The sequence below is a fragment of the Haematobia irritans genome, chromosome 1, assembly GCF_050003625.1.
Source record: "Haematobia irritans isolate KBUSLIRL chromosome 1, ASM5000362v1, whole genome shotgun sequence".
In the NCBI taxonomy this organism is placed as follows: Eukaryota; Metazoa; Arthropoda; class Insecta; order Diptera; family Muscidae; genus Haematobia; species Haematobia irritans.
Window position 1 is genome coordinate 124,567,987 of NC_134397.1, and position 15,215 is coordinate 124,583,201.

At 34.4% G+C, this 15,215-nt stretch overlaps 1 protein-coding gene across 2 annotated transcripts in view; it reads right to left on the reverse strand.

Moving 5' to 3' along the window:
- Positions 1 to 13,624, reverse strand: part of btsz (bitesize) — a 364,022-nt gene extending 350,398 nt beyond the window's left edge. The window contains exon 1 of one of the 2 annotated variants that reach the window (XM_075291600.1): positions 12,796 to 13,624. In XM_075291600.1, the coding sequence (XP_075147715.1) occupies positions 12,796 to 12,965 (170 nt within the window). In that variant the 5' untranslated portion in view covers positions 12,966 to 13,624. The remainder of the gene's footprint in view (positions 1 to 12,795) is intronic. The other variant, XM_075291602.1, reaches the window with a different exon arrangement.
- Positions 13,625 to 15,215: the final 1,591 nt, after the last annotated feature.

The following is a 15,215-nucleotide window of genomic DNA, read 5'->3' on the forward strand; positions in this document are numbered from 1 at the left end:
GTGAGATTCTGAGTCGATCTAAGCATGTCCGTCCGTCCGTCCGTCTGTTGAAATCACGCTAACTTCCGAACGAAACAAGCTATCGACTTCAAACTTGGCACAAGTAGTTGTTATTGATGTAGGTCGTATGGTATTGCAAATGGGTCATATCGGTCCACTTTTACGTATAGCCCCATATAAACGGAGCCCCAAATTTGGCTTGCGGAGCCTATAAGAGTAGCATATTTCATCCGATCTGGCGGAAATTTAGTACCTGGTGTAAGTATACGGTCTCTAACAACCATGCAAAAATTGGTCCATATCGGTCCATAATTATATATGGCCCCCATATAAACCGATCCCCTGATTTGGTTTGCGGAGCCTCTTGGAGGAGCAAAATTCATCCAATCCGGTTGAAAATTGGTATGTTGTGTTAGTATATGGTCTCTAAGAACCATGCAAAAATTGGTCCATATCGGTCCATAATTATATATAGCCCCCATATAAACCGATCCCCAGATTTGTCCACCGGAACCTCTTGGAGGAGCAAAATTCATCCGATTCGGTTGGTACATGGCGTTATATGGTCTCTAAGAACCATGCAAAAATTGGTCTATATCAGTCCATGATTATATATAGCCCCCATATAAATCGTTTCCCAGATTTGATCTCAGGAGCCTTTTGGAGGAGCAAAATTCATCCGATCCGGTTGAAATTTGCAACATGGTGTTAGTATATGGCCGCTAATAACCATGCCAAAATTGGTCCATAGAGGTCTATAGTTATATATAGCCGATCCCCAATCACACAAAAATTGGTCCATATCGGTTCATAATCATGGTTGCCACTCGAGCCAAAAATAATCCACCAAAATTTTATATCTATAGAAAACGTTGTCAAAATTTTATTTTTCGGAACATTTTTTTCAAAATTTTATTCCTATAGAAAATTTTGTCAAATTTTATTTCTATAGAAAATTTTGGCAAAATTTTATTTCTATAGAAAATGTTGTCAAATTTTTAATTCTATAGAGAAAGTTTTGTCAAAATTTTAATTCTATTGAATATTTTGTCAAAATTTTATTTCTGTTGAAATTTTTGTCTAAATGTTATTTCTATAGAAAATTTTGTCAGAATTTTATTTCTATAGAAAATTTTGTAAAAATTTAATTTCTATAAAAATTTTGTCAAAATTTTATTTCTATAGAAAATTTTGACAAAATTTTATTTCTATAGAAAATTTTGACAAAATTTTATTTCTAAAGAAAATGTTGTTAAAATTTTACCTCTATTGAAAATTTTGTCCAAATTGTTAAAATTTTGTTGTTAAAATTTTACTTCTATTGAAAATTTTGTCCAAATTTTACTTCTATAGAAAATGTTGTCAAAATTTTATATTTATAGAAACTTTTATCAAAATTTTATTTCTATAGAAAATTTTGTCAAACTTAATTATATACGTATTTAATCGGCTTTTTTTAGTTTAATATATACCACATGTGGACCCTTGCAATTTAGAAGACGGTGTTAGGAAGTTTTAAGATACCTTGCCATCGGCAAGTGATACCACAACCCATGTAATTCGATTGTGGATGACAGTCTTCAGTAGAAGTTTCTAGGGTACATCATGTTTTCATGTATGTATGTTCAGGAAGGAGGATGTCCGACTTTTTGAAAAATGGACTTAAGTTCTCCGATTTGCTTGAAATTTTCAGAGAAGGTTGGGGTTGTCTGCCTAGACAAGGGCCCGCTACTTTCTTTTGCGAAATTTTTAAAATTGGGTTTAAATTTTCTGAGTTTTTATAAATTTCCGTAGATGGTCAATATTTTGTTGGGGAGGGCGACCACCTTTTTGCCTGACTTTTTTTGAGTATAGTAAAAAAATTTATTTACTTGAATATAAAAAAGAAGTGGAGGGGAGGTAATGGAAATATAGACATGCATATTCAAATAAAAATTTTCACCAAAACCAAACTAAAGTCATATTCACTTTAAACTCAGCTATAAACAATTCTCTATATTCACTTGCATACAAGACCATATAAAATGGCTCAAGTTGGGGATGGGGGAGTTAATTTAGAAAACATGTTCAAAACACTCGATTATACTTTGCCCCCATATCATTTTTCATCGAAAGCACCTTCCAAACACAAAGAAAATTTTCCACATTTTTCAGCATTTCCTAAAACAAGAAGCAGCAGCAAGTTTTCATCGTTTCACCTAAGGCGCTAGGAGAAATGAAAATTTGTACTGACAGGTGGTTGTCGCAGAAAAGAAACTCAGTACATAGAGATATTCTATTCATACTTTGCTATTAACAAAAAAAGTGGAAACTTTGAGCATTTCTTATCGTTTAAATGAAATTTCCACATAAATAAATAAACAGAAAATTGTCAAATTATGTATTCACATACGGACGGACATATGACAAGCGAACGGATATCATACCAAGTGAAGTCAACCCACCAGTGATTACCCAAAATGTAAGAATTTTTTTTCTATTCATGAAGGTAGGTTTCCCAAACCAATATTCACTGATGTTTATGACTGTAGAGCGCAGCGAGAAGGTAATCTACGTGCACATTTCTGGATATGGGTATTATGAAAAAGCTCTCATATTCATATTCATGGGAACACACGATACGATACTCACAGTGGGATAAAAAAAAATAGAAAACCGAAAGAATGACTTAAATATGAGGAGAGAATTTTATATAGGGGAAAAATATATCAGAGAAATTGCAAAATTCACATTCGTATTTTAAGCTCAAGCAATTTTTGGCCTCACAACTATATTTTTTTTTTTTCAGTGTGGACATTAAAATGGGTCGATTCATTCCGTATTCAAGGGGCCAAAGAAGCGAACACTTGTAGACTTGTAAGTCTCTTTTATATTTGAGTTTTGCGTACTTGATTCTAGGAAACAAATTTGAATTTATTCGTTCTACTTCACATGCAATCAAAGACTTTCAAAAACGTGTTAACAAAAATTTTATTTTCCAAATTCAAACTCGACTTCAAGAATAAATTATGCTCTGTTTTGGGTAAAAACCTGTTTAAAATAAAGTATTGAGAAACATGTCCTATTTGTAAATGCTGTTCTGCTTTGTAGAATTTTTCAGAATTATTAAAGCCAAGTCGACCATAGTCAAGCTAATTTTTCTTTCATGTAAAGATATCAATTTTAAAGTCGAATCACTTAACTATAAGGGCAAAATGACTTCCTTGAAAAGAGTATCCATTTTGGACAAAGAAAATAACTTCATATCAGATAAATACATCATATATGCTAAGCAAAAATCGCATTCGTATTTGAAGGACAACAAATCTTTGTCTTTGCGCTTTTTTTACCATTGTACTGATTTTGCATCACTTCTTAAGGTGTGGTTGGAACTCAGTGTTTTTAGATGTGAATTAAATTTTTTTTGTGAAATTTTACCAAATAAATTTCTTATGATTTTTAATACATTCAAAAGTTTGTCTGAAACGTCTTTGGAACCCAGCAAAAAAATTTGGCAGTTATTCTCAAGGCACAACTTTAAAAGAACTTCCAAAAATGCTCTTCCAAAGATATTCTTAATTTTAACTGCACAGGAAGTTCATTTGAGTCAATTTTTTATAACCCGCTTTTTTAATATTTTTAAAGGGAAATTCATTTTTAATTGTTTCAAATAGGTTAAAAACATATTAAGAATTAATAAAATGGAACAAATTATTTAAATTCAACCGAAAAAAAAGTGTTAAATCCATTCTAGACAAATTGCGAATTTTTGAAAATATTTGATAACAAAATCATAAAAAAATTTTAAAATTATTTATTTGTCAAAATATCACAAAAATTCTTAATTCACATCCAAAACACTGAATTCACCTCACACCTTAAGAAGTGATGCAAATTCAGTGCAGCGGCTGTTGAAATGTTGGACATCCGTCCCATGCTAAATTCATCGCTTCTGCGTCAATTTGGCACCACTTCCGGATCCAAAAAGAACATTTTCACAATTTTTTTGGCGACGTTTTTTTTTTAATGGGAAGGATACATTTCAAATGTGTGTGTGTGTGTTTTTTTTTAAGTTGTTCCTACAGAAAAACTTGTTTGCTCTGTTTGTAACCTTATAATAAATTATTTGAATATTATTTTTTGTTTTTTCTCACTGTGCCATGTTAAGGTTGTGTATATGTCATATTCAGATTTTTTTTTTATTTGTGGTTCTTTACGAACTCTTCATAGGATAGGTGTTCGAAATTCAATTATAAACAACTCAATTTTCCCTGCTGTTCTTTTATTTTTACTGAACAAATGTGGTCTTTACGTTTAGAAACAATAATAGGGTATTTGGTTGATGAAATGCAAAATAAATTTAATTTATATCTTTTTTTGCAATCAGAGTGAATTTTTCGCATAACAGACCTTTAGGCAAACGAAAGGTTTAATAATTTTTAGATTGTATGCCGTACATAATAATAACAATAAAATAATTATATCCAAAGTGAGAATCTTCACAGAAAAAAATATCACCGAAATATTTCCAATTAAAAAGTTGATTGAAGTTGAACATTTTTTCAATTAATAAATTAATTGATCAAATTAACTTTCTAATCAAGATAGAAGCATGAAGTAATTAAGTCAATAATTAAAAATTTGTAATTAAAAAATTAATTGTTACAATCAACTTTTTAATCAAACTCGGAAGACTAAATCAGTTAAAATAAGTAAGGAAAGTCTAAAGTCGGGCGGGACCGACAATATTATACCCTGCACCACATTGTAGATCCACATTTTCGATACCATATCAAATCCGTCAAATGTGTTAGGTCCTATATATAAATGTTTTTGTCCCAAATACATACATTTAAATCCGACCCGGTCAGGACAAAATTCGCTAGACTTCTACAAAATCTATAGACTTAAAATTTAAGTCGGCCAATGCCTTGGGGTGGAACACAATGTTAGTAAAAACAAGTAAGAAAGTCTAAAGTCGGGCGGGGCCGACTATATTATACCCTGCACCACTTTGTAGATCTAAATTTTCGATACCATATCACATTACGTCAAATGTGTTGGGTGCTATATATAAAGGTTTGTCCCAAATACATACATTTAACTATCACTCGATCTGGACAGAATTTGATAGACTTCTACAAAATCTATAGACTCAAAATTTAAGTCGGCTAAAGCCTTAAGGTGGAACACAATGTTAGTAAAAAAATATGGGATAAATTAAAATCTGAAACAATTTTAAGGAAACTTTGCAAAAATTTATTTATGATTTATCGCTCAATATATATGTAATAGAAGTTTAGGAAAATTAAAGTAATTTTAACAGCTTTTCGACTAAGCAGTGGCGATTTTACAAGGGAAATGTTGGTATTTTGACCATTTTTGTCGAAATCAGAAAAACATATATATGGGATCTATATCTAAATCTGAACCGATTTCAACCAAAATTGGCACGCATAGCTACAATGCTAATTCTACTCCCTGTGCAAAATTTCAACTAAATCGGAGCAAAAAATTGGCCTCTGTGGTCATATGAGTGTAAATCGGGCGAAAGCTATATATGGGATATATATCTAAATCTGAACCGATTTCAACCAAATTTTGCACGCATAGCTACAATGCTAATTCTACTCCCTGTGCAAAATTTCAACTAAATCAGAGCAACAAATTGGCCTCTGTGGTCATATGAGTGTAAATCGGGCGAAAGCTATATATGGGAGCTATATCTAAATCTGAACCGATTTCAATCAAATTTGGCGCGCATAGCTACAATGCTAATTCTACTCCCTGTGCAAAATTTAAACTAAATCGGAGCAAAAAATTGACCTCTGTGGTCATATGAGTGTAAATCGGGCGAAAGCTATATATGGGAGATATATCTAAATCTGAACCGATTTCAACCAAATTTGGCACGCATAGCTACAATGCTAATTCTACTCCCTGTGCAAAATTTCAGCTAAATCGGAGCAAAAAATTGGCCTCTGTGGTCATATGAGTGTAAATCGGGCGAAAGCTATATATGGGAGCTATATCTAAATCTGAACCGATTTCAACCAAATTTGGCATGCATAGCTATGATGCTAATTCTACTCCCTGTGCAAAATTTCAACTAAATCGGAGCGAAAAATTGGCCTCTGTGGTCATATGAGTGTAAATCGGGCGAACGATATATATGGGAGCTATATCTAAATCTGAACCGATTTCAATAAAATTTGGCACACTAGACTACACTACTAACTGAACTCCTAGTGCAAAATTTCACCCAAATTGGGGTAAAACTCTGGCTTCTGGGACCGTATTAGTCCATATCGGGCGAAAGATATATATGGGAGCTATATCTAAATCTGAACCGATTTCTTCCAAAATCAATAGGTATCTATTCTGAGCCAAAACACATACTTGTGCCAAATTTAAAGTCGATTGGACTAAAACTACGACCTAGACTTTGATTACAAAAATGTGTTCACGGACAGACGGACAGACGGACAGACGGACAGACGGACATGGCTATATCGACTCAGGAGTCCACCCTGAGCATTTTTGCCAAAGACACCATGTGTCTATCTCGTCTCCTTCTGGGTGTTGCAAACATATGCACTAACTTATAATACCCTGTTCCACAGTGTGGAGCAGGGTATAAATATGGGAAACATATAAATCTGAAACAATTTTTAGGCAACATCGCAAAAGTGTATTTATGGTTTATCGGTGATTAAAAGAGTAGGAAAATTTAAGTCTTCCACTAGTAGTGGCTATTTTACAGGGAAAATGTTGGTATTTTGGCCTTTTTAGCCGAAATCAAGAAAACATATATATGGGAACTATATCTAAATCTGAACCGACATCAATCAAATTTGGCATGCATACTAACAACGTTAATCCTACTCCCTGTAAAAAATTTCACGTAAATCGGATTACAAATGTAAATGTAATGTTGATATATGACGAAAGATATATGTCGGAGCTATATCTAAATCTGAACCGATTTCAACCAAAATTGACATACATAAACAGAACATTATTTCTACTCCCTGTAGAAGCCACCGTGGTGCAATGGTGAGCATGCCCGCCCTGCATACACAAGGTCGTGGGTTCGATTCCTGCTTCGACCGAACACCAAAAAGTTTTTCGACGGTGGATTATCCCACCTCAGTAATGCTGGTGACATTTCTGAGGGTTTCAAAGCTTCTCGAAGTGGTTTCCCAGCATTGTGGAACGCCGTTCGGACTCGGCTATAAAAAAGAGGTCATTGAGCTTAACATGGAATCGGGCAGCACTCAGTGATAAGAGAGAATTTCACCAATGTGGTATCACAATGGACTTAATAGCAGAGAGTATTAAGAAAACAAGAGGATGAAAATTTCTCTTCTACAAAAACAACAAATGTCAACCATATAGATGTCGCACAACGCCTGCAGCTTTGGTAGAACCGACGTTGCGGTCGAATCACTTTTTTGATAAATTCTTTATTAAGGCATCGGCAGTTATAATTTCAAATTGTCTGCCAAAAAATTTAATAAAGGGTGATTTGTTAAGAGCTTGATAACTTTTTTAAAAAAAAAAACGCATAAAATTTGCAAAATCTCATCGGTTCTTTATTTGAAACGTTAGATTGGTCCATGACATTTACTTTTTGAAGATAATTTCATTTAAATGTTGACCGCGGCTGCGTCTTAGGTGGTCCATTCGGAAAGTCCAATTTTGGGCAACTTTTTCGAGCATTTCGGCCGGAATAGCCCGAATTTCTTCGGAAATGTTGTCTTCCAAAGCTGGAATAGTGGCTGGCTTATTTCTGTAGACTTTAGACTTGACGTAGCCCCACAAAAAAATAGTCTAAAGGCGTCAAATCGCATGATCTTGGTGGCCAACTTACCGGTCCATTTCTTGAGATGAATTGTTCTCCGAAGTTTTCCCTCAAAATGGCCATAGAATCGCGAGCTGTGTGGCATGTAGCGCCATCTTGTTGAAACCACATGTCAACCAAGTTCAGTTCTTCCATTTTTGGCAACAAAAAGTTTGTTAGCATCGAACGATAGCGATCGCCATTCACCGTAACGTTGCGTCCAACAGCATCTTTGAAAAAATACGGTCCAATGATTCCACCAGCGTACAAACCACACCAAACAGTGCATTTTTCGGGATGCATGGGCAGTTCTTGAACGGCTTCTGGTTGCTCTTCACTCCAAATGCGGCAATTTTGCTTATTTACGTAGCCATTCAACCAGAAATGAGCCTCATCGCTGAACAAAATTTGTCGATAAAAAAGCGGATTTTCTGCCAACTTTTCTAGGGCCCATTCACTGAAAATTCGACGTTGTGGCTCGTTAGTAAGTCTATTCATGATGAAATGTCAAAGCATACTGAGCATCTTTCTCTTTGGCACCATGTCTGAAATCCCACGTGATCTGTCAAATACTAATGCATGAAAATCCTAACCTCAAAAGAATCACCCTTTAGAATGAAAAGATTTATATAAAAGAACATTTGTTACTACAAAGTAGGTTCTAAATCCTATTTTTCTTACGTTTCATAAGGCCGACAGAGAACTAAACTGTGTTACGCCGACGCAAATAGTATGATATTTGAGAGAGAAGCGCCGACAAAAACTGCATGACATTAGATAAATTTCCTCATGACTGCCACCTACTGTCCCAGTTTCGCTTGACAGTTTCGTTCTCTTGTTTTCTTAATACTCTCTGTAAGTTCGGTCAGGCCGAAGCTTATGTACCCTCCACCATGGATTCTTCTTCTAAACACTGCCACCCACACTCGAATTACTTGGGTTGGGATAACGCTTGCCAATGGCAAGGTATCTTAAAACCTCCTAACACCGTCTTCTAGATTGTAAGTAAGTCCATACGTGGTATATATTAAATCAAAAAAGACCGATTAAATACGTCTATAATTCAGTTTGACAAAATTTTGTATAGAAATAAAATTTTGACAAAATTTTCTATGGAAATAAAATTTTAACAAAATTTTCTATAGAAATAAAATTTTCACAAAATTTTCTTAGAAATAAAATTTTCCACAGAAATGAAATTTTAACAAAATTTTCTATAGACATAAAATTTTAGTAGATTATTTTCGGCTCGAGTGGCAACCATGTTTATGAACCGATGTGGACCAAATTTTTGTGATTGGAGATCGCCTATACATAACTAACATATAGGCCGATATGGACCAATTTTGGTGTGGTTGTTAGCTGCCATATGCTAACACCACGTTCCAAATTTAAACCGAATCGGATGAATTTTGCTCCTCCAAGAGGCTCCGGAGGCCAAATCTGGAGAACGGTTTATATGGGGGCTATATATAATTATGAACCGATATGGACCTATTCTGGCACGATTGTTAGAGACCATATACCCACACCATGTTCCAAATTTCAACCGGATCGGATGAAATTTGCTTCTCTTAGAGGCTCCGCAAGCCAAATCTGAGGACCGGTTTATATGTGGGCTATATATAATTGTGAACCGATGTGGACCAATTTTTGCATGGATGTTAGAAACTATATACTGACACAACGTTCCACGTTTGAACCGGATCGGATGAATTTTGCTCCTCCAAGAGGCTCCGGAGGTCAAATCTGGGGATCGGTTTATATGGGGGCTATATAAAGGGTGATTCTTTTGAGGTTAGGATTTTCATGCATTAGTATTTGACAGATCACGTGGGATTTCAGACATGGTGTCAAAGAGAAAGATGCTCAGTATGCTTTGACATTTCATCATGAATAGACTTACTAACGAGCAACGCTTGCAAATCATTGAATTTTATTGCCAAAATCAGTGGCAGAAAATCCGCTTTTTTATCGACAAATTTTGTTCAGCGATGAGGCTCATTTCTGGTTGAATGGCTACGTAAATAAGCAAAATTGCCGCATTTGGAGTGAAGAGCAACCAGAAGCCGTTCAAGAACTGCCCATGCATCCCGAAAAATGCACTGTTTGGTGTGGTTTGTACGCTGGTGGAATCATTGGACCGTATTTTTTCAAAGATGCTGTTGGACGCAACGTTACGGTGAATGGCGATCGCTATCGTTCGATGCTAACAAACTTTTTGTTGCCAAAAATGGAAGAACTGAACTTGGTTGACATGTGGTTTCAACAAGATGGCGCTACATGCCACACAGCTCGCGATTCTATGGCCATTTTGAGGGAAAACTTCGGAGAACAATTCATCTCAAGAAATGGACCGGTAAGTTGGCCACCAAGATCATGCGATTTGACGCCTTTAGACTATTTTTTGTGGGGCTACGTCAAGTCTAAAGTCTACAGAAATAAGCCAGCAACTATTCCAGCTTTGGAAGACAACATTTCCGAAGAAATTCGGGCTATTCCGGCCGAAATGCTCGAAAAAGTTGCCCAAAATTGGACTTTCCGAATGGACCACCTAAGACGCAGCCGCGGTCAACATTTAAATGAAATTATCTTCAAAAAGTAAATGTCATGGACCAATCTAACGTTTCAAATAAAGAACCGATGAGATTTTGCAAATTTTATGCGTTTTTTTTTTTAAAAAAGTTATCAAGCTCTTAACAAATCACCCTTTATAATTATGGACCGATGTGCACCAATTTTTGCATGGTTGTTAGAGACCATATACCAACACACCATGTACCAAATTTCAGCCGGATCGGATGAAATATGCTTCTGTTAGAGGCTCCGCAAGCCAAATCTGGGGGTCCGTTTATACGTAAAAGTGGACCGATATGGCCCATTTGCAATATGTTACCATCCGACCTACATCGATAACAACTACTTGTGCCAAGTTTCAAGTCGATAGCTTGTTTCGTTCGCAAGATTTCAACAGACGGACGGACGGAAGGACATGCTTAGATCGACTCAGAATTTCACCACGACCTAGAATATATATACTTTATGGGGTCTTAGAGCAATATTTCGATGTGTTACAAACGGAATGACAAACAGCGTTGCCGTTTTGGTCCGATCGGACCAATATTGGTCCGAAATTTGGCCCATTTTGGTCCATTTTCATAAATTTGGCCAAATTTATAAATTGTTTCTAGTATTTAAAATTTCTATCACATATTCAATAGTATATGTGCACTGAAAAAAATATTGTCGTGAAGCCAAAGATTTCATGTGCTTAAAATACGAATGCGAATTTTGATTAGCATAGGATGTATTTCTCTGAAATAAAGTTTTTTCCATGTCCAAAAGTCTATAAACTTTTCAATGAAGTCCTTATAGTTAAGTATCCTAAAGTCAAAATGGCTTTAATATTTCTGAAAAAATCTTCAAAATTGACGAAATCGTCTTTAATATTGTTGACGTTTTGCAGTTTGACTGTAAAACTGAAAGCGTTTAAAAATAGGAGATGTTTTTAACACATTATTTTAAAGTCGTTTTTTACTTGAAACATAAAATAATTTTCACTTGTAGTAAAAGAGAATTGTGACGTAAATATGTCCTCACTTCAATTCTCTGCTTCTGAAAAAACAGTGAACGCACCAGGAAGAAAACTTTCGGTTGATTTTAGAAAATTTTTAGAAAATTTTACCTAAACAGTATTAAAACGCTGGCATCACGCCAATATCACAAAAAAAGTAAATATTTTTCGACAAATTCAAGAAAATGTATCACATATAATTATTTTTTTCATTTGTAAAGAAAATTTTGTAGTTTGAGGGAAAAAATTGGAATTAAAAATTGCAAGAATGTCGTTAGTGACATAGGAAGTTCATGATGGACGCATTTGTAGTAAAATTTACAAATTTAAAGAAATAAAAATAAATAATGAACTATGAATTTAGTAAATCTTAATGCTTAACTTGTGTATAATTTTGTCCTGTTTTTTTAGTTAATTTAACTAATGTTCGCAAAAAATTATTAGAGTAAAGGAGACTTTCTCCAAATATAATAATTCCATGAACTAAAATAAAGTTAAATTGGCTTTAGTGAAATAGAGAGTTCACTTTTTTTGAGTGTAGCTCGGAATCAATACCAAAATCATTAGCGTGAAGACAAAGTCTCTGGAGCCGTGAATGTTTTTTTTTTTCAGTGTGGGATTAGATACCCTTTCAATCACAGAAAATCGAATGAAAATTCGCGTTGATATCAACTAAAATTGACTTTAAAATTCGATCTTTTCAAAAAGTAAATTTTTTCAAATTTAGAAAACGCTTAAAAGTCGATGTTTTGATGTCAACCACTAAATCATATCAGTCCTTTCCGATTTACTGTACTTTTTTAATAAAAACACTATGTACAACAATAAAATATTTTTAAAAGCATGTTTCTTCAAAATTGGAAATTTGGTCCGCTGGAGGGAATTTTGGTCCGATTTTGGAAAAAATTTGGTCCAAAATAAAATTTCGTAGTGGCAACGCTGATGACAAAGTTAATATACTCCCCATCCTATGATGGAGGGTATACATATTAATTGAATTTTGCAATCAGCATCTATTAAATTTTTGAATCAATTAAACAGTTAATTTAAATTTTCAAATTAAATCAATTAATTTTTAATCAAATATTTTTCTTTATGACCAATTAAAACTGTAATTGATACTGTCATTTTCGTGATTGAAGACTTTTCAATTAAAAAATTAATTGCTTCAATTAATTCCATGATTGAATCAGAAAAAAGTGTGTCTGGTGGGCTCTACACAAAAAAAGTTTCAAAGAGATTTCCATCTAATCGCCATTGGAACTCCTCTATTGTGACTCATCAAATATCTATCTTTCCAACAACACGTTACCCTTTGCTATGGACATTCAAAAAATTAAATTCTTACACATGTACCTGCTGTGCACCTCTGCACACAGTAATAATCTCTGATAATTACCTTCTTTGATTTTTGGCAGATTTCCTTTGGTCGAATGTTATTTCCTTAAAAAAATGAAATCTCAGCAAAACAAATCTCGTGTGGTGTGTCTTTCGTTGTTGTTGTCGTCGTTGCGTTGTTGTTGTATTCTTTGTTGGTAATGATTTATTTATATGTCTATATCTCACCATACAATAATCGTACTATTCTTTAGAGTATGACTGAGGTAGGTTCTATCCCCCCCTCTGTGGTAAATAGAGTTAAAGATGTGAGAGGTGTCAAAAGAACACACAAAAGATATTTATTTTCTTAATTTTGTTTTCTTCGTTTTAATTTTAAGCCGCTACAGTAACTTGGCTTTTCTTTAGAATAAAAATGATTCGTTGTAGTTTTGTCGATATGACCATGGGATGTAGGGGTATATGATTCGATCTTAAGACGATTGTCGTTTTAGTTGGTCTTTGTTTTTTGTAAAGCGTAATTATTTCCAGTGTGTTTTTTAACAACCTCTGTATGAATTCCTGGAATATTATATTTTTTTGTATTTATTTTTTATGATTCCTTTTTTTAAGATATTTTACATAGATTTTCACTAGATTTCGTTTTCACTTGCTTTCGTTGAACTTTCCTTGGAATAACTTGTATTCCCTCTTTTTTATATCTTCGTTGTATTTCGATTTCGGGCTTTCCTTTTTTTTGTGTATAATTTCTTATCTCCTTTTTTATGCCCGGCTTAAAGACTAAATGACACACACACACATATACTCGTTTACACACTATAGTGGTATAAGAATCACGCTGTGGTTTTGATTGCGACAACCAACCAACCGTGCGCTTACGTACTAAACACTTGAAATACCGATCGTTAACTGGCCCCAAACACCTTTGGTGGAGATTGTCTCCGGCTATAACCAAGGTATTGCCATCAGCCGGTGTTGTTGTGTAGACTTCATGTTCATTGTTCAGTAGTTCGGTTTTGTAAAGCGGTGTGGAGACTCTCTTTCTCTCTCTCACCCTCTAGCTAATCTAGTTGGCTGTAAGCCAAACAAAGTCTAAGACGATATAGCAGTCACACAAATTGTGTCTCAGGTGCAGTTGTGGGGAATAAATGCAAAGAAAGAAAGGTAAACACACACACACACATACGCCTATCTCTCTCACGCTCTCTCAAGAATGCAAAATGAAAACAGGAGACACAAATAATCTTAAAGATACTTGTTGATATCATACGACAAACATAGATGCTTGCCTCAGGGATGTAAAAGTGTGTACAATTGTACTAGATTTGGTATATTCTACATGGCAAAAGTACCATGCAGTAACCTATCGGCTCCAATTTAAATTATTAAGTTCAGCTTGAAAATATTTAAGAAGTAAAACACTCGAGGAGTAATATGCACCCGCTCTCATTTTTATGATAGTTGTAGAACTCAACCACTACTGAGTAGTAGGGAAAATTTGAAAAAAAAAATATATGTGTCGAAATCTGGGGACCGTTATACAGTTATACAGGGTGGCTAATATGTAATGTAACAAAGTAAAACGCTATATTTTTCTCACTTTTTTCAATTTATATTTTTTTCAAAAGAAAAAAATGTCGGAAAGCTAACAAATTTTAGAATCAGTTTTGATTTGTTCCAATTGGCTACCTTTGGCACAAATTATGGCCTTTAAACAGCCGATCAATCAAAAAACAATGAACCCACAAGGAAGGAATTTTGGTTAATTTTAGTACATTTTTACCAACGCAAGAAAAAAAAACGTTTGAAAAAGGTTTGTCCCAAATACATACATTTAAATATCACGCGATCTAGACAGAATTTGATACACTTCTAAAAAATCTATAGACTCCAAATTTAAGTCGGCTAATGCACTAGGGTGGAACACAATGTTAGTAAAAAAATATGGAAAACATGTAAATCTGAAGCAATTTTAAGGAAACTTCGCAAAAGTTTATTTATGATTTATCGCTCGGTATATATGTATTAGAAGTTTAGGAAAATTAGAGTCATTTTTACAACTTTTCGACTAAGCAGTGGCGATTTTACAAGGAAAATGTTGGTATTTTGACCATTTTTGTCGAAATCAGAAAAACATATATATGGGAGATATATCTAAATCTGAACCGATCTCAACCAAATTTGGCACGCATAGCAACAATGCTAATTCTGTGCAAAATTTCAACTAAATCGGAGTTAAAAATTGGCCTCTGTGGTCATATGAGTGGAAATCGGGCGAAAGCTATATATGGGAGATATATCTAAATCTGAACCGATCGCAACCAAATTTGGCACGCATAGCTACAATGCTAATTCTACTCCCTGTGCAAAATTTCAACTAAGTCGGAGCAAAAAATTGGCCTCTGTGGTCATATGAGTGGAAATCGGGCGAAAGCTATATATGGGAGATATATCTAAATCTGAACCGATCTCAACCAAATT